The 20,243-nt window shown below is 34.3% G+C and overlaps 5 protein-coding genes across 16 annotated transcripts; 3 read left to right on the top strand and 2 right to left on the bottom strand.

The window, feature by feature from the left end:
- The first annotated feature begins 1,743 nt into the window (after positions 1 to 1,743).
- LOC108203161 (rust resistance kinase Lr10) lies at positions 1,744 to 7,544 on the top strand. Of its 12 annotated transcripts, none has more exons than XM_064085071.1 (6): positions 1,744 to 1,844; positions 1,937 to 2,024; positions 5,661 to 5,777; positions 5,923 to 6,019; positions 6,105 to 6,128; positions 6,274 to 7,544. In XM_064085071.1, the coding sequence occupies exons 3-6, from the start codon at positions 5,667 to 5,669 to the stop codon at positions 7,383 to 7,385; spliced, it is 1,344 nt and encodes a 447-aa protein (XP_063941141.1). In that variant the 5' UTR covers positions 1,744 to 1,844; positions 1,937 to 2,024; positions 5,661 to 5,666; the 3' UTR covers positions 7,386 to 7,544. The 12 variants fall into 12 exon arrangements, with proteins under 12 accessions (XP_063941141.1, XP_063941137.1, XP_017227421.1 ...); XM_064085067.1 differs by having other exon boundaries at positions 1,745 to 1,844; positions 5,478 to 5,777; positions 5,978 to 6,019; XM_017371932.2 differs by having other exon boundaries at positions 1,745 to 1,844; positions 5,491 to 5,777; positions 5,978 to 6,019.
- Positions 2,534 to 4,696, bottom strand: LOC108203163 (rust resistance kinase Lr10-like). Its single transcript, XM_017371935.2, has 2 exons — positions 3,922 to 4,696; positions 2,534 to 3,770 (listed from the first exon to the last, which is right to left on the bottom strand). Exons 1-2 carry the CDS (start codon positions 4,694 to 4,696, stop codon positions 2,653 to 2,655), a joined length of 1,893 nt encoding a protein of 630 aa, XP_017227424.1. The 3' UTR covers positions 2,534 to 2,652.
- A 1,268-nt stretch (positions 7,545 to 8,812) lies between the features above and the next one.
- Positions 8,813 to 9,806, top strand: LOC108201371 (wall-associated receptor kinase-like 8). Its single transcript, XM_017369662.2, has one exon. It carries the CDS (start codon positions 9,027 to 9,029, stop codon positions 9,804 to 9,806), a length of 780 nt encoding a protein of 259 aa, XP_017225151.2. The 5' UTR covers positions 8,813 to 9,026.
- LOC135146770 (wall-associated receptor kinase-like 1) lies at positions 9,695 to 11,664 on the top strand. Its single transcript, XM_064085072.1, has 3 exons — positions 9,695 to 9,837; positions 10,000 to 10,170; positions 10,294 to 11,664. Exons 2-3 carry the CDS (start codon positions 10,113 to 10,115, stop codon positions 11,472 to 11,474), a joined length of 1,239 nt encoding a protein of 412 aa, XP_063941142.1. The 5' UTR covers positions 9,695 to 9,837; positions 10,000 to 10,112; the 3' UTR covers positions 11,475 to 11,664.
- A 491-nt stretch (positions 11,665 to 12,155) lies between these two features.
- On the bottom strand, positions 12,156 to 14,447 carry LOC108203096 (scarecrow-like protein 3). The gene is made up of 2 exons (XM_017371828.2): positions 14,081 to 14,447; positions 12,156 to 13,719 (listed from the first exon to the last, which is right to left on the bottom strand). Exon 2 carries the CDS (start codon positions 13,698 to 13,700, stop codon positions 12,288 to 12,290), a length of 1,413 nt encoding a protein of 470 aa, XP_017227317.1. The 5' UTR covers positions 13,701 to 13,719; positions 14,081 to 14,447; the 3' UTR covers positions 12,156 to 12,287.
- Positions 14,448 to 20,243: the final 5,796 nt, after the last annotated feature.

Consider the following 20,243-nt stretch of genomic DNA (forward strand, 5'->3'; position numbering starts at 1 on the left):
ATTATAAATTATATATAAAAGATATTAATATACATCAGGAGTGTTTTTAGTATATGAAACTGTTTAATAGATATCTACATGTTGCAGACTTTTAGTTTTAGAGGAGTGTACCAAACCAAAATTTTGTACGACTTACAAATTATACCCATGTTGGCTTTTTATAGTACTAGCTTATAGCCCGTGCAAGGCACGGGAGCTTTTTAATTATTTATAAATTTTTTAAATATATTTTAAATGATGTGAAAAAATTTAATTTATAAATAATAAATTAAAATTGTATATATCATGCCAAAGTATTAAATTCTTTCTATCAAATTTTAAATTATTTTAAGTAGAATATGTGACGCCAACTCCTATTAGATTATATTTATAAATGTATTTTATATTAGAATTATTATAATGTCATTTAAATATTTTTTTTAAAAATTTTTATGGTTCGAGATTACATTTGATGAACACAATTTGTTTTGAATTAAGAAGATGAATCATAAACGTGCAATAAGATGGTAGAATTTGTTTTGGATTAAGAAATATTTTCTGTATTTGTTCCTCACATAAATCGGGCTTATTAATTTTGAAATATATTAGGTAAAAATAATTTTGTGACTGTGCGATTTATATGATTCTACAAATAAAATTGCTAGAAAATATTTATTTTGGATTAAAAAAAATCATAAACACGTGAAATACTGAATTTGTTTTGGATTCAGAAAAGGATTTATAAACATGCAAGTAGATATCAGTTGTCTTATGGAACAAAAGTTAATTTTGTTCTAATCTAACGGTGCTTATTTGTTCAATATTCGATCCGATGGATAAAAATAATTTTGTGACGGTGTGATTTATACGATTCCACAATTAAAATCTGTAGAAAATATTTATTTTGGATTAAAAAAAAAACCAAAAACACATGAAAGAAAGAATTTGTTTTGAATTTAGAAAAGGAATTATAAACATGCAAGTAGATGTCAGTTTCCTTATAGATCAGAATTTAATTTTGTTTTAATCTAACGGTGTTTATTTGTTCAATATACGATCCAACGGATGATAAGCTTTTGGACCACAGGACCATGCGACCAAATTATCTCCCTTACGCTTATTATATATAAGTATATAATATAATAGTATAGATATATAGGGTAGCACTCCATAGCATACCCTCTTATATGGAGTTACGTAGCACACCATTATAAATATATACATAATATATATTCTATTATATTTTTTATGAAATATAATTGCAAATTTTGATTATTAAACCGAAAACGAAGTTATACAATTTTTTTATTCCAAAGATCATCTAAAATTATGCAATATCTCAACATGATTCTATAACAGAATAATAATCATCCAGAATTTTATTCTGTTGTAGAATCAGTTTCGAAAATATACTTTTTTTAATCAAATTTTAAGTGTTAAATTACTTAAAATAGATTTATTTTATAGTATTCTATATTAGAATCACGTTTTATATGTATTTTATAACAGAATTTATAATAAAATTGATGATTTATATTGGCGTACTATGTAACTCCATATAAGGAGTCCCTCTCTGGAATGTTGACCTATATATATATATATTATTTTCTTGTATATTGATTTATGTTTTGTTTGATTTGTTTTTTTTGTCACGATATTTGGGAAGATGATAAACTTTCTTAAATGAAAAATATGTCAGATGCGGTTTATTGTATTTCGATACAATTCATCTATGTGTCGGTAGACCTTAAAAAAAAAATTCAAAGGCATTTGATATTAATGTCCCCCGACATACTGAACTTTTACTTCCGGGGCCGGCCGATGGGCTTGACGATATGGCGTTTGAGAAAAAAAGGATGAACGCTGTAAGCGTTTTGAATTGCTAAGATAATATTTAGAACCATCGTCCGAATTTAACTATCATGATTTTTAATCAATTGGTTGAAATTTCTTCAAGTCTTTTTACTAGGGCTTCTAATTCCTAGCTAGCTGAAGACAAAATAGGTGGTGAACTGGTGATCAAGGACGAAGCTCCGCAGTTAAAGGTAACGATACTTTTCTTTGTGACAATTTTATAATATCAATTTTACCACTAAGATTGCGTTTTGAGAAATTTTGTTTCAAATTTTGGATTTCAAATGAAATTTGATGTGTCATTTTAAATTCTCAACTTTATACTCGTATCTAAATGTCATGGATTTCATTTGAAATCCAAATCCAATTTCTTTTATGTATCCAAACATTTGATTTGATCAAATTCAGAATTTCGAATGAAATTCAAGTTCCCAAACATGTAATTAGTTGACCAGGGTGCTTAAGCCCCCGCCACTATCCGTATCCATGATCCAACCTCATCCGACCGTAGGTTTTGAACATGAACTCCCTAGGTTAAAGGTTGATAGTTGTTGAACAGCAGCTTCTACGACTAACAAGTTAAAAGATTCATGCATTAAAATATATCGAACAAAATTTCAAGAATAAGCATATGATGTACAGAGAACCCTGACCAGATAATCGGAATGTTAGACAGGATTGTTGTTTCCATTTGTAATAAAGAAATGTGGTTGATTAAGATAAAAAGGACTTGATCACATCTTTTATGATATTGCTAGTCATAAGCAATATAATTATTGGAATATAACATGATTTATTTAAGAAGGTACATAATTTTTGTCACTCGGACTCAGAAATGACTTCTAACACATTTGTAAAAGAATGGACATTTGATGATCTGAAAGGATTAGGTGGCATTTTCGGACATTCTTCACTTTCTAACATATGGATCACGTGTTTCATTGAAGGTCTGTCCACTGGATGCCACCCTATGCACCATAATCCGATAACTGTTAACTTCTTTGCTATGTTTGAATCTTCTTCTTTCTCTACTTGAATTGCTACTTCTCCACCTTCCAAACGATGAAAAATCCATTCAGGAAAGTATGATTCGCTGTTGTCTTCCGCTGTACTATTGTTCCTTGCTCCCACCATCTCAAGCAATAACATTCCAAAACTATAAACATCTGATTTGGACGACACCTTTCCAAAATTTCTAGAAAACACTTCTGGTGCGATATAGCCAATGGTCCCCCTGGCCATAGTCATCGATACAATGCTTTGGTCCTTGGAACACAATTTGGCCAAACCAAAATCAGAAATTTTGGGACAGAAATTTTGGTCCAATAGGATATTATGAGGTTTAATATCAAAATGCAGGATCTGTTGAGCACACCCTTCGTGAAGATATTCAATTCCTTTAGCTATGCCTAGAGCAATTTCTTGCATCTTCTCCCAGCCGAGGAAATTGTTCTGGTGATATTTGCCACTGTATGTAAACTTTTCAAGCGAATTATTAGGTTGGAACTCGTAAACAAGAGCTCTATTGCAACCATCAGCACAATAGCCCACCAAGCGAACCACATTAACATGATAGATTCGCCCTATAGTTCCCACTTCATTGATGAAATCTTCTCCATTAGCTTTCGGATCACAATTGAGGACCTTGACTGCAACAACAATGTCATTGGTGATTTGACCTCTGTACACCGACCCATATCCTCCTTGTCCTAATTTATCGCTGAACTGACTAGTGATTTTCTTGATATCAGAATAGCTGTATCTTGTCGGCTTCATGGCTTTGTAATCCGTCAGAAACATTTCAATTTTCAATTTATCGTATTTCTTTTGCCTATATGATCTGATTATGTAATACAGTAATGCTATAAGTACAATCACAATTAGAGTACCACCAGGAATTATACCTGCAATGGGTTTAATTGAATCCTCATGCCCACCTGTAAAATTTTAGTGTTCTTAATCAATATGCATAGGTAATAAACTACTTATTATGCAAAAATAAGTAGGTATATTATATATTATGATCACAAAGCATGCATCATGATGTCCAGAGTTTGTAAAAGCTAGTACTTGTGATTACTGAAATACCTCTAGATAAACATATGGTACTGTGATTAGCTGTTTTGTTGTTACTGGTAGTATTATCCTTCTTCAGCTTACAGTGCTCCCCCTTGGCTTCACATGTTTTACAATCTGGAGTTGACCATTGGAGGTAAAAGTATCCAGATAGATATTGATATGGGATTGAAGAGTTAAAAACTCTACTGCATGAGTTTATGGAGGGTGAAGCAGTGTTTTCGTAGTAACTGAAATAGTAGACTGGGAAAGATTGTCCGCTAAGAGTAGCGAGTATTGCAGGGGAAATGCTCTCGGAACTCACCTTTGACTCACCTTTAATTCTTGAGTCACAACTGACAAATGAAGTACTGTCTTTATCAGGATAATACTGTGGATCCCTTTCTTGAAAAGGAAGAGGAGTTTTTTCAGATGGAGATAAAGTTGATTTGGAAACAAACTTTAGATTGTTGGTTGAGTAGTATGAAGTATCAAAGTTTATAATTTGAGATGCGTACTGTATTCCACGGACAGGTACCTCTTTAGAAAGGAGGATTTGGATTCCTTGAAGAGATGTATCTGCAAGGTACTGGAAGTGTAGCAAAGTTTTTCCTCTGTGACATGAAACTCGGAAACCAGGGTAGCCACAGTGCTCGGGCTGCTTCTCCTTGAGCCAAAACGGGAATCGAATTTCTGGGCCATGATGGGAGCATCTGGTCATCCTACACTCCTCACCTTCAGCTGTTACAACTCTTATTGTAAACACTAGTATTACCCAAGAAAGATAAACGGACACTTGGAAAGCCATGGATTTGCTAGTCCTGTGCCTTAAGGTGTAATAACTTGGGGTGGTTACTGGGGAAGAAATATATGAACATATGAAGTCTATTCCTTGACTTGGAACTCTTCCATTTAGTCAAAATTTTGAAATTTCATGAGGTGGCCACACACCTAAAGTCTTCCAGACAACAATGAAGAACTTTCTGCCTTGATGACTTTTCCACTCAAAAATACTATAACATCTCTGTATCTAACTATTAAGTTTAGAAAAAAGATGGGCATCAGGAGCTTTCTTTCTTTCGTATTCATCTTTATGGTATCATCTTCTTTAAGCTCGTCATGCTGTAAGGCTTCGTCTTCGTCTCCATCTTCTTGCGGTGATATCAAAAACATAAGCTGTCCTTTTACACTAAAAGGTGATAGTCAGAAATGTGATGCTTCTTTCTTCATCCAAGAGCTCTCTTGCATCAATAATCGTACTGTCTTGTACTTGCTTCCAGATAAACTCTTATATTATGTTAAGAGTATCAATTATACTAATTATTTTATTAGGATTGTTGATCCTGGCATTAAGAAGAATAACTACTCTTCTCTTCCGTCACATTATATCTCACAGGAAGACCTCCCGTTACACAACGTCGAGTATAATCAGCCAATCACAACTATAGACTGTCCTTCTCCTGTAAACTCTATCCGATACATCAATATTACTTCACTGACTTCTTCATACTCTGCTTCAGCATTGGGGAAGTATTATGTTTATTCTTATTCGTACATAGTGGCTGGAGATTTATCTATATTAGAATTAGAGTACAATTGCAGGATTAACAAGCAGACTTTAATCTCAGAAGAGTCGGCTCTTGGTAGCTATCTCACTTCTCGTCTCTGGAACAACACTGCTGTCGAATATAATTTATCTGAAATTCACAATGCAATGGTTTATGGATTTGATCTCCCGTGGACTTACTTCTACTGCTTAAACTGTGACGAAGCTACCAATGGAACAGGGGAGTGCGCTACTTTTCCTGATCCTCCTGATCTTTGGGCTTGCGATGCCCATAGGCCATGCATCCTCAGCCATCCAAGCTCGTACCATCTTTCAATTTCGTGTGAGTAAAAAACTTAATACTTCCATCCTGATTTATAGTTTTCAAAATTTATTTGATTAATTTTCCTATATATATAATGGATAAAGCAAATTTTCACAAACTGTTAGTTTTTTTATAATCTAACAACTAATATATTTTTTTACAGAGAGTGTTTATGATTTGCACAACAAACTTAACTGAGATTTGCATGAACCTTGTAGGCTTTTTCCAGAACTGGCATGGAATTATTGATCAACTCAAACGTGGGTATCGCACTTTTTGCTCTATTTAACACCAAAAATATATAGCATCTTTGCTGACTTTGTTTCTCTGTTTGTTGTCTTACAGGAGGAAAGATCCGAGAACGCATTGGTAATATACTTCTCTTTCATCTTCTTTTTCTTTTTAACTCAAGAATAGTAGGAGTTGCATGAAATTTGGTGGCTGTTTACCGATTTTCAATTTGGAATCCCAACTTATCTTTAGATTTTGTATTTCCTTTTTTTCAAAAAACTAGGTGAAGTTGCAGGCATTATTTTTGGTGCGAGATTTTCTTTAGGAATACCATTCGTGCTGGCGTTGTTGGTTTATAGAGCTAGAAGAAGGCATTTATCAATGTACGACACTATTGAGGATTTTCTTCAAGCTCAGAACAACTTGATGCCTATAAGGTATTCATATTCGGACATCAAGAAGATTACCGATAATTTTAAAAATAAATTGGGTGAAGGAGGTTTCGGGACTGTTTATAAAGGAAAGCTCCGTAGTGGCATTTTTGTTGCTGTGAAGTTACTGGGCAACTCTAAGGCTACTGGGAAAGAATTCATTAATGAAGTTGCTACAAGTGGGAGGATTCATCATGTCAATGTGGTGGAACTAATTGGCTTCTGTTTCGAAGGTCCAAAACGTGCTCTAATTTATGAGTTCATGCCTAATGGATCTTTAGAAAAATACATTTTTCGGAAAGAAGAAGTACAAGAAGAAATTGTTTCCTTGAGTTGGGAAAAGATGTATGAAATATCCTGCAAGGTAGCAGGCGGAATTGACTATTTGCATCGAGGTTGTGACATGCAAATTTTGCATTTTGACATCAAGCCTCACAATATTCTTCTTGACAAGAATTTCAATCCAGTTATTTCTGATTTCGGGCTTGCAAAATTACATGCCACCAATGATAGCATTGTAACTCTCACCGCAGCTAGAGGAACACTCGGCTACATGGCTCCAGAAATGTTTTACAAAAATATTGGCGGCATTTCACACAAAGCAGATGTTTATAGCTTTGGAATGTTGCTGATGGAAATGGCTGGTAGAAGAAAAAAATTAAATCCATTTGTGGATCATGTTAGTCAAATTCACTTCCCGTCATGGGTTCACGACCAATTCAGTGAGGGAAAAGAGCTTGAGATGGAAGATGTTACTACGGAAGAAAGGAAGTTAGTAAGGAAGATGATAATAGTAGCATTATGGTGTATACAAATGAAGCCGAGTGAGCGGCCTTCAATGAACAAAGTTATTGAAATGCTAGAAAGAGATGTTGAAGACTTGATAATGCCTCCCAAGCCATTTTTATATCCACAAGAGGATCCAGCTGAGACAAACAACTCAACTCATTCTTCACTTAGCTAACTGCATGTTGAGAAAGGAATGTTTTGCTTGAAGTTTGTCATTAAGGACATCATTTGCCATTTGTTTTGGTTTGCTAATTACTATACAGACTAGGTACTTTAATGTTTCAGATACTTAAAGTAGCTTATTCTATACTTCAGAAGACCTGACTTGCATATACTTGATTTAGTCTCACCAATATTTTCCAAAATGGACCATAGAAGCATTTATGAGATATGACTGGGTGGAAAATTGACTCATACTCAATCCAGATGGCTTTTTTAATTATCATGTCAAGCAGTTAAAAAACGTTGAGTGTATTAAAAAAATGTTATAATCCCGATCGCTGCATATTCATCGATAATTTAAGATAAAAGGTTCTACATCAACATTGATACTGTTATTCAGGGGATGATAGAAGTTATTTGCATATTCAAAATCTTGGGAGTGCAGTTCGGCCGTGGCTGATCCAGCTCCGACGGCTTGTGTGACCACACGCGTATATGGACATCCCATGTTAGTGGAAATTTTTCATTCTTCAAATTTGACTGAAATTTATTAAAATTTTATTAATTGATAAAATAATAAAATGTGTCATCAAAAATAATTTTTAATCTATTTTAATATGTAATTTTCAGTTTTTTAAAATAATGTAAGAATGACTTATAATTTTTGATTGAAAATAGAAATTTGACCGACAAAAATAGAAATATGATAATTAAAATGGGGCGGAGGAAGTATTCTCTTTCTTTCAGAGATATTTAGATCTTTTTCAACATTCAACAATATGCAGATTCCCCTGTTGTGCAGTAATCTCTCCATGACTCCGTCCCCTCATTTCAATGTTTGAAGATGTTCTACTAGCCACCAAATAAACTGGTGTATTATATTGAGGCTGTTTGGGTTAGCTTAAAAGAAGTGATTTTTTACTTATAGTAAAGAAGTGGAGTAGAAGTGAGAAGTAAAGAAGTTAATAAAGTGTTTGGAAAAAAAGCAGAAGCTGTGAGAGAATCTAGCATTTTCAGCTTTTTAAAAATGCTTCTACTTTTTTACACAAACGAGTCAAGAGAAGCGGAAGCCAAAGCAGAAGCCAGAAACAGCTTCTACTTCTATCAACCAAATAGGCTCATTATAAGCTAAGGACGACTTTAACCAAGTCTAAGTGACCAAGCATACTAATAAGTTCGGCGAGACAAATTCTGTGTAACAGCTTAATTCTAAATTTTTGTTATATATACAAGAAATGCTACGGTATTATTTAACAAAAATTATCTCATTCTAGATTTTCTTACGTCCAGCTATACTGATATCATCATTCTTTCTATTCCGGATCAGTTGTCTTAAAAAATAAAATAGTCTCCGTGCAAAGTTGGAGTTGAGTAAAAATATATTTGTGAATTTGGACCGTCAAATATGGTAACCTGGTTCTGGAAGACATAAAAAAAAATTAAATTTTGTCATTTTATGCTACATGTAACCAATTTTACAACAAATAGTCTTATCTTGTTATTTTAATTTCTTAATTCTGACTTTTCTTATTAACAACATAACAAGCTAAAAATTTGATGTGACAAATGAAAAAACATAGAAATACACATCAACACTTGCAAATGCCTATATATCCTGCCCTGTCATTCAACTTTATGAAACAAGAGTAAAGATATGCAGTTAGTACTAAAGATTGTGCTAGTTTTATTGTTTGTACATGAAGCATCTGCACAAGCAAGTTCTCTGGCAAAGCCAGGATGTCAACAAACTTGCGGCGACATTATAATTTCTTATCCATTCGGAATTGGAACCAATTGTTCAGCTGATCAGAGTCTCGAAATATCGTGCAACAGCTCTTTTAATCCACCAAAAGCTTTCCTGAATGACATCAATCTGGAGCTGCGTAATATTTCATTAGAAGATGGTACTGTTCAGGTCTATAACCCTGTGATCACTGATTGTCCCAGTGGAAGTAATAATGGGCAGGAAGTTTTTTTATCAGGCCCCTTTGCGTTTTCAAGCACTCAGAATCGGTTTACTGCAATGGGGTGCAACAATCTTGCTCTGATATCCCGGCAAGGAATCAGCATTGGGGGGTGCATGTCATTTTGCAATACGACTTTTCGGGATAATAATTGTTTTGGTATAAACTGTTGCCAGACAAGGATACCTCCATCTTTGAAGTTTACAAATGCATCTCTGGAGAGCATTGATCCTAAGAATGATGAAATAGGATGCAGGTACGCGTTCATTGTAGATCAGAATTGGTTCGGGGAGTTGGCAAATGTTTACAGTGTGCAAAAGATGGAACAGGTTCCTGCTGTGCTGGATTGGAGACTGACAGGCTCCTGTCAGTCGTTTGGAGCAGTTGAGTCCTCCACAAACGGCTCCGTGTGTGGAAGAAATAGTTTCTGTACGAATCAAAGCTTGTGTTCTTGCGTTGAAGGTTTTTAAGGAAATCCTTATTTGCCAGATGGATGTCAAGGTCTGCAATTGTGTCATAATTTTCCTTTTCGTCACATACTTCAATTAGTACCTGCATAGTCTAATACTTTAGCTGGTTAAGTTAAGAGGATATGAATATATTAATTCAATTTAAGCATAGATGAAATTCAGTCTTGTAAATTAGATCATTGTTTGATGACAGATATCGACGAGTGTGCTCTTCCAAAGCATGACCGCAAATGTGAGCAGAATTGTACAAATACCCCAGGAAGCTATATCTGCTCGTGCAACGATGGGTACAGTGAACTTTCTGGAATGAATGGTTGCACGAAGATAGGCAATGTGAAGAAAGCTCCAGTAATGATAATAATAGGTATGCTCTCACAATTTCGGGGAATAGTTCATGATTTTTTGCAGTACAAAGAGCTAGTATCCCAGGTTTCAACTGTGGATACTCTATGCTAATTGTAGTCTTTCCTTGTTATTCATACTTCAGCTACATGTTCTGGTCTTGGGGTGTTATTGGTGATGTTCGCTACGTTGTGGTTGTACAAAGTAATCAAAAGAAGAAAAATACGTCAACTCAAGGAGAAGTTTTTTAAGAGAAATGGTGGTCTGCTACTACATCAACAGGTTTCTTCTAGTGAAGGTAATGTTGAGGCAACCAAATTATTTACCTCAAAAGAACTGGAGAAAGCAACTGATCACTATAATGTAGATCGAATCCTCGGGCAAGGAGGACAGGGTACTGTCTATAAGGGAATGTTGACAGATGGAAGAATAGTAGCCGTGAAAAAGTCCAAGATAGAAGATGAAACCAAACTCGAACATTTCATCAATGAGGTTGTGATTTTGTCACAAATAAACCATAGGAATGTTGTAAAGCTACATGGATGCTGCTTAGAGACCGAGGTCCCTTTACTGGTTTATGAGTTCATCCCGAATGGAACACTTTTCCAGTACATCCACGACTATCATGAAGACTTTCCACTGACCTGGGATATCCGTGTACGTATAGCAACAGAAGTTGCAGGAGCTCTGTCCTACCTACATTCTGCAGCATCAATTCCAATATATCATCGAGATATCAAGTCAACAAATATACTTTTAGACGACAAGTACAGAGCAAAAGTGGCTGACTTTGGAACTTCCAGAACACTTTCTGTTGATCAAACTCACTTGACAACAAAAGTACAGGGTACATTCGGTTACTTGGATCCTGAATACTTCCAATCAAGCCAATTCACGGATAAAAGTGATGTTTATAGCTTCGGTGTAGTTCTTGTTGAGCTCTTGACAGGACAAAAAGCAATCTTGGCACCTAGGCCTGACGACGAGGGAAGAAGTTTAGCAACACATTTTATGTTAGCAATGGAAGAGGGCCGTATGCTAGATATTCTTGATCAGCAAATTAGAAAAGAGGGCGAGAAAGAAGAGATCATGGCATTTGCTAAACTTGCATACAGGTGCTTGAACTTGAGCGGGAGGAGAAGGCCTACGATGAAACAAGTTGCAACGGAGCTAGAGAATTTAAGATTAACCGGTGAAGTGCACTATGAAGAGGTTGAATATGTAGCAACTGAGCTATATGGACCTTGGGACCTTACTTCATCTTCTATAAGCTCGTCTACAAATTACAGTGTGACTGTTGATATAGAGCCTCTTATTAGAAAATAGAGTATAGTAATGTGTCCTAAAATCCCGTAACAACATCATTCAATAGATGTATAGTTTGTTCGTGAGAGATCCTTAGTTGCGAAGATGTAATATTAGATATCCATCTATGATGCTTTTCTTCAGAACTGTATTTTATATGCCCATTGTCAAATTATCTTCTAAGTTAATATTATGTAATGGTTTTTTTTTATTTATCATTAGTTATTTAGAACTAAGAATCTATTAATTAATATAATAATATATTATCTCAACTTAATATTTATTAATCTAGTAAATAATTAATTATAAAATTCTAGTTACATGTTTATAAATCAAACATGTTTTGATAATTTAGTACACATGAACAAGAAGGAAAAATATAAGAGCAGAAGGATGTATTGAAAAGGAGGGAAGCTAATAGATTATTGATAGAAATGATTTAGGGCAAATATAGAATATTGTTGGATTTCCTAGTATTTTAAGGCAGTTGGGACATTGTTAGAACACTCATTTCTTCCAAATATCTTAAATTTTGATTTATCAAATGCCTTAAATTTTTATTTAGGAAACATTGTTAGACTTTCTTTAACCTTCTCCAAACTTTTATAGAGGAGAATCAAACCCTTGATCAATGACACTGGTGATTAATTTATTTTGATTAGTAGACCGTCCGGTTCTTTCTAAATCTGAGGCGTAATCACATTGTTGTCTAAAAGACATGACATTTGAAGTAATCAAAAAGATGAGAACTGTCAACAGATAATAATTGAAATAAAACGGGAACTAGAAGAACTAGATAAACTTCATGAACTAAAACTAGCAGACCTGACCATTTCACCTCTTACATCTCCAAGCACAAACTGAGAAAAGTGGTCTATCTTGCCAGCAGATCACCACTGAGCCATTTTCTTCTTTGATTCGATAACCATCACAGCTATAACTTTGTAGCAATCTTCTTGCCTGCAACATTCCGTAATAGCTCAAAGGTACCTTACCGAAGCCTGCAAACTCAAGTCTTTGAATCCATCTTTCTAGCTTTTCATGTCTTTCCTTTCTTCCACGACCTTCACATGCTATAATGTTTCTAATTTCTTCTCCAAAAAGAAACTTTTCTAGCTTCAATCTCTCTGTTGATGTCCTCGGAAGTGTAGATTCTAAGCAGTCAAATAGTGCAGCATAAAAGTACAGAGATTCTGACAGCCTCTCCATAAGATTTGATCCATTATGATTGGAATCTTGCTCTGATACAACCATGATCTTGGGTGACAACCCCCACAAAGCATTGAGAAAACCATCTAATTGAACTGCTGCAGTAGAAGACTGTGGTGATGAAGATTCCGAGTCAGTACCAGGGCTATGTCCATTAATCATATCCTTTTGGAGAAAATCACCTAAAGTACCTTCCTTCATTTGTGAAGTTTTATCTAAGGGCACTCCATCTGAGTTCATTGGAGTTACATGGGTTCGCTGATGTGGTTCATCAGCAGGGGATAATAATGTATGTAACTGAAGAGCTGAGCTAATTGCTAGAGCCTCTCCGGTTTTAACACGCAACTTCTCGATATCAAGATTCTCTAGCTTACTAACTATAGGATTGAACTGAAATGGGATATCTAACTTCTCTGCTTCCTCGGTTAATACACAAGCCATTTTGTCCAACACTTCCTTTACTGGATGTACTCCGGTTATTCTCAAATGCGGAGGGCCCTCTGGTCGTGCACTCAAATCTTGAATAAGTGCGCGCCATTGCATTGATTCTGCCGCATTTAGGTCAATAATATGAACCATCTTTTCTCCTTCCATGGCTTCAATTATAGCTTGATTTGTGATGACAAAGGCCACCTTCAAGAAAGGAAAGAACTCGAAAAACATCTTCCGTGCAACAATATCTTCCGAAAACAACGATATATCAGTAGAATGAAGAGCCTTGTAAAGACCAGGCCAGACTTTTAGTATCCTATTAGCAAGAGCCTCAGTAAAGTATGATGCAATACGCTGCATCGTATCTCCATCAGGAGAAGCAAGGTGGGAAATTTGGTCAAATATTAAATTAGCATTTTCAAGGCTTCCAGTGGCTACATGAGTTGCACAAGTCAGCAATAAGTGGATCAGATACAAACCCCTATCCTCAGATTTAAGCTCTTTCAGCCATGGATACGGTGATCCCAGACCAGGTGACATCAAATTGTAGGGTGAATTTTGGAAAGGCGAGGAAGTCACCGATGAGGATCCATCATCCTGAAACATTGTATCCCACAACAAATACCTGTAACAAATATAAATCAATTCACTTAAACTGTTCGGACACGGCTTAAATAAAGGATTATCAATCATTCGAAATGTTAAGTACTAAAATACATGAAGCTACGTATGAAGGTTTGCTGCCAGAATTTACCAAATATGATGAAGTTATACAAGTAAAGTATTCACAACCAAAATTCGAATCAGAGAACAATTATATTATATATGCTAATAAAAACAGCAAGCTTTATCCAAACAAGTAATAGCAAAAAAAACAGTTCAATTCTAATAAGAAAAGAACATAACACGGGCATAAACAACACATAAAATTCAAGAGAATTATAACCTGAAAAACAGAAAATTTAAGCTAATTCAAAAGAACTTACAATCAGAACCAAGGATATCAAATTTTCTGAATGGGTTTTTCAGTTCATCAAAGATCCATCTAAAGCCTCAAGAAAAAGAATGACTTTTTGATCTAACTGAATATCAAAGCTGTTTTATGGAGAGGGAGGGAGAGAGAATGAGAGGAGGAGGGAGGGAGGGAGAGAGAGAGAGAGAAGGAGGGGGGAGAGAGAGAGGGAGGGAGGAGGGAGGGAGAGAGAGAGGAGGGGGAGAGAGAGAGAGAAAGGGAGGAGGAGGAGAGAGAGAGAGAGAGAGAGAGAGAGGGAGGGAGGGAGGGAGGGAGCGAGAGAGAGAGAGCAGTTGGAAGTTGGATGAAAGTAGATTGAATTTTGAGTGTGAAGCCAAGCTAGTTTGTTACTCCCTCTGTCCCCGTCAATTGTATACGTTTCTTTTTCACTGCTCGACACGCTTTTTAAGACTCTTATAAAACATAGTTCCACAACTTATTTTTAAGATTTTCTTTTTTTGTATAAAAATATAAATGTTATACTTTTATAAAAAAAAGAAAATCTTAAAAATAATTTATAGAACTATACTATATTGAAGCATTAAAGTCCGTGCCGCGCCCCCGTCCCCCAATGTATACTATTGACCGGGACGGAGGGAGTAATACTACTGGTTCAAAAGATGAGTCAGGGGGACAGAGGGGAGGGAGAAAGAATGCGTCAGAAGTGTGTGTGTTTTGGTACTTGGCATTAGGGGTGAACATAAACCCGTTAAACCCGCTAACCCAACCCAAACCAACCCTTTTTTAGCCCGATTAATCCGACCCGTTCAAAACCGAAAAATAAATGGGTTAATTTTTAAAAAACCCGATAAAATTGGGTTGGGTCAGAGTTTTACAGATATTAACTCTAACTAACCCAACCCAACCCGATTATATATATACGTGTGTGTATAATATTTACATATCTATCTTACATTCTTAAGTTTATCCCGATCAATCTTTAACCTAAATTTGATTTATCTAGGTGTGTCTATACATTTACAATAATAATATGAATAATTTTAAATATCTCGATAACTATAAAATGTAAATGATGACTTTTGGAATTTGAGCATGGTTAATGATCTGTTAATGAACTGATGTACAACTTATAAATAAGAGTCCGTAACTGAGGGTGTATACAACAATTTCTTATTATTTCACCATTGTTCAAATATTTCACTAATGTAATAGGCTTCTCTCTTCAATTAAAAACTTACGCATCGACTAATATTAGTGAATGATTCATAGAAACTGAGTAACTATAAATATATGTATGCCGACTGTTACTAGCTATCGACGTGCGAGTGAGTATATTTTTTTTTCCTATCCCGATGAATGACTAAATTTTTATTAATTATTATTTTCGCAAGTTTAATCCAAACCAATCCGACCCAAACCGAATTAATTGGGTTGGGTAAGGTTGGGTTATATAAATTTTTTCCGGTTAATGGGTTAAATTTTTATTAACCCGCACTAATTGGGTTGGGTCGTTTTTTTCTAAAAACCCGCCCAACCCAACCCATGTTCACCCCTACATGGTATCCTTGCCCCTTTACCCTTTAGCTTTCAGAAGAATATGGAATTTATCTATCCTCTCCTATAATATTGATAATTTGCAAGAAATGGTACCTTTTCTGTTACAAAAAATTATTCAACTCAAATTTCACAAGTTTGCCAAATACATACAAGTATTTCTGTATTTGTCGTGGCTCAAATTGGATAGAGAATCTGTCCTCAAAATGATAAAATAATCTGTGTATTATTTAGGTTGGATCCAGACGTCCCCTAACAAGGACAAACATATGCCATCAGTTTTTGTTTGCTATTGCACAAAGTGTGGGAATTGCAAGAAAGCTTACAAAATCATTTAAAACTTTTGTTTTGTATTTTTCCTCTCAAAACAAATACCTTCTCACCGCCTTATAAAGAAGACAACTAGGTAACAACCAAGGAGCCGTCCGTCAGGGCTGTCAGTTACTACCGAAATCCGTTAAAATAAAAGATAAAAACCGAACCGTTTAAAATTGATCCGAACTGAAATTGAAAGTTAAAAAACCAAACCGTGGTTTGGTTCCGATTTTGACTTCGGTGAGAAAAATCAGGTACAATAATGTATAGATATTAAATTTATTAATATATTATAAAAATATGATAATGGCGCTCAAGGATTGCTATCACGAGTTCGATTTCTTTAACTTTTCAAGAGTTAGTGGGCTATCATGCTCACGGTTATGAGTGTGCAAGTATACCCAACCAGATTAGTTGAGCTGTACGGAAGCTTACCCAGACACCGGTTAACTTTTAAATTAAAACATATAATTATATTATTTATCATTTCTACATGATTAATATTACAATTAATACGTTCACAATAGTAACACACTAACAATGTTGCGGTGAGTGCCTCACTATTGCGAAACCAAATGATTAAGTAAATAATTGTATATTATTTTTGATTGTGTTGTGTTTTGAGTCTTTTGACTTTTGCGGAACCAAATGATTAACTAAATAATTTTATATCACTTTTGAGTGTGTTGTGTCAAAATATGAAAATCCCACAAACATGAAATAGATTTTCTAAACTCTAGTCTCTTTTTTTGTCTTATTCTGTAATAACATCTTATTCTCTTTTTTTTATGTTTTGAAATCGAAACCAAAGCACTGTTATTGCAGCTGTTGTCTTCGATTTTTAAAATAAAAAATACATGATTCTGGTTTCGATTTTAGGCAAAATCGAGTCTAACCGATGTCTTATCATCTATTTCATCATTTCCTGTCGAAACACAGTTTTTTCAAAATTTGACACTATAGAAAATCCAACACCAAATAGACAACAAAAAAACACCCGATCATGCTCAAACCTTTGTTAGATAGAAATATTAAAGAAAAATAGATTGGATTCGACTTAATCAAAAGACCAGTAAATAATTTAAATTTTATTTTATATAATAATTTATATTTAATATTTACACACACACACATAGTCTTACTCCAATAGAAACCTCCTTATCCTAAAAATTAAAAACCCATCTCAAATATCACTAAATTCTAAAACACATATCACTAATACATACACTTTTTTCTCCATCTTCCCAACCATCTCCATCTTCACCTCCACCTCCACCTGCATCTCCGCCACCTCCGCCGTTGCCTCCTCTTCCACTGCCTCCTTCACCTCCACCGTTGCCGCCTCCTTTCCTCCGCCTCTTTCACCACCTTTGCCGCCTTTTAATTGCAACCTCAGTTGTCTTCCACGGCTCCGGCGAAGCTACGCCGCCTGAAACCACAACTTCATCCCGTTCTCTACCTCCTCTGCCATCTCATCAGCTGCCTCCTCTGCCGCCTTGTTTTTGCCTCGCCCCATCCCTTCTATGCTCCCGCCCTTCTATGTCCACTTCCTCCGTTATCTCCACCGTCGTTATTACTCTCAGAATTGATATCAAGCACAGATTTGAAGTTTTCGCTGACTCTTGGAGTTTTTCACTAATTTTTGCAACACATATCACTAAATTCTAAAGAGGATGTCACTAAATTGTATTGAGAATATCACTAACTTGTATTGGTTCTAATTTTTATTTTAAAAGTGGTTTCTATTTGATCATGAGCGCGCGCATTATGTTACATTATGTAATTATATACCGTGTATTTGTATATTATGTTAGCCTGTAATTTTTTTAACATTATTAATTTGGTTAAATCAAAATATAATTTAATTTTTCATTCACAAATTATATTACTTCTATCGTTATCATAATTTATAAACCTTTTACATGAAAAACGTCAAATTATGATCCATTTGTCAATCTATCCCAAATATATGATTCTCATATTCCAATCTAACTAATTCAACATGCTCTTGCACTTATGAACAATTATAAGTAAAAAGATATAAAGTCTAACATGTAACCGATCATCACAAATCATCCAATTAATAGGGATGAGTAACATGTATACACATATATTAAAATATATTTTTTCGTCACGATAATGATATAATGTATTTAAATTGCTCAGAAATTGCTAATAGAATTAGAAATTTAGTATTTAAATTACCCATTAGTCTATAATGTATATAAAATATAGGGAAATTACTCAAAATACTACTTTTTAAAAGTTTTTTTTTAAATATTATCATTTTAAAATTTATTTCAAAATTGCTACTTTTTAAATTTTATTTTGAAAAATACAATCTACTTATCTATATAATAGCCCAACACGTTCGTGTCAAGCCTCCCTCCTGAGCAAATAAATTACCTAGCTCCGAACCCGAGCCTAACTCCGAACCTAACTCCTCCTTATATATTAAAAAAAGAGTTATTGATGGGAATCGAACCCACGACCTCTACAATAAAAATATGACACTCACACTACTTGTATAATATTGCATTAAAAATTCAATAGATTGGAAAGGTGATTACTTCTTAAACTGCTAATCATCTTTTCTTAAAATATTTAAAAATAAAGTATAGTTAAAATATTTTCATGAGATTATATAAAAAAGAATAAGGTGTTAATGCACGATTAAATATGTTATACTATAAAAAAATTATGATTTGACTATTGTTTGGTTAAAGTTATTTATGTGTTATTGTTTTCTTCATTATTTTATTTTTTTTCAGTTTTAATAGAGTAATTCTTATATATAAAAAAATATGAGATGTGTCATTATATATGTTTTACTCTCTAATTTTTCGTTTTAAAATAATATGAAATTAGTTCAAAATTATATACTAGAGCAGTATCAGAGCGTTGTAATGATAATATGTTGTGAAGCAGCATTTAATTGATATTTAATTGTTTTGAATTTTTTTAAATTTGTTTGAAAAATAATATCTTTTGAGGATCGGAAATTGGATCTGAGAGCACATTAAATTTTATTTCACGATCATCATATCAAGATCATAATTTCAAAATAGCATTAATCACGCATCCTTGAATCGTGCCACTAATCACGATGTCAGTTCAGATTTAAGCTTTGCTACTTATTTGCATATAATATTCTTATCAGATCAAAGCAAAATATTTGAATTTCACATTCGAAACCATTCTTTCTTCCACGCCTCTAATCGTGACGGGTATGTTTTCTTCGTTGGCTTTCGAACTGATTTGTGTCCTCGGTCGGATTTTGCCGCAGTACTACTGATCTTGACTTTCTTTACACATTAATTTCTCTATCTACGGACTTTGCTTTGCGCTTATTTACTGTATTGTATAATAGAATTCTACTTATCCTACACAAATCGCGTTGATCCGTGTATGCATCAGGTAGTATCCGTCAAAGCCTCTTGCGACGATGCTTCGACAAGGGATGACGTCTCGAAGTCAAAAAGAGAATAACACAATTTGTCGTGAAATAGGTCTGCACTATTTCTAGCTTAATTTACAATATTTGCTCCATTGTGTATATTTGTTCATTCTATTATTGGTGTACGGGTTCTGAAGTTTGTTGCTTGAACGGTGCAAGTATCATAATCAGCACATGATTTGTATTTAACGTGTTTGATAGTTTGCTACAAAGAAAAGCGGAGAGATCCGTCCTCACAATTTTAATTGATTTCATAATTTGTAATTAAATTTTTTTACATTATTTTTACATAATTTCCATTCGTATTGATAGTGATTATGATGCATATATGTCCTCTAATGCATTTATTGAGACACTTTTTGTTGTTGAGTTTTCCTTGCAGCTGCTGAATATAGATGATTCGTCCAGGCCACTATCGGATGTTCATCGTGTGAAGATTTATATTCACTTTTCTTCAGGATCTGCTTATTTATCTAGATTTTTTGTTTACATCTTACCGTGGGTCATTATTGTTTGACAAGAACCACCGAGATTGAATATGACGCAATTTCCGTCCATATACATGAATCTAGCCTTTTGTTATATGTAAATAGGGAAAAGTAATCAAAATATTGATTTTGAATGATTTTTGCATTAATCCTTTTTTGTATAACATATAGTTGTTTCCATATTCACTATATTCAATTTTCAAATCTAGACTTTTTTTTTATAATTTTAAATTAATGGAGTCCTTTTTCACTTCAAAATTTTAGCTCTTGATAAGGAAATTTTTGTATATTAGATTTTTAAATTTTCGGATACATGGATTTAGGTTATAGCTCAGATCCAGATAGGGAAGTCTGACTCTGTT

Source organism: Daucus carota, chromosome 9 (assembly GCF_001625215.2).
Source record: "Daucus carota subsp. sativus chromosome 9, DH1 v3.0, whole genome shotgun sequence".
Classification (NCBI taxonomy): Eukaryota; Viridiplantae; Streptophyta; class Magnoliopsida; order Apiales; family Apiaceae; genus Daucus; species Daucus carota.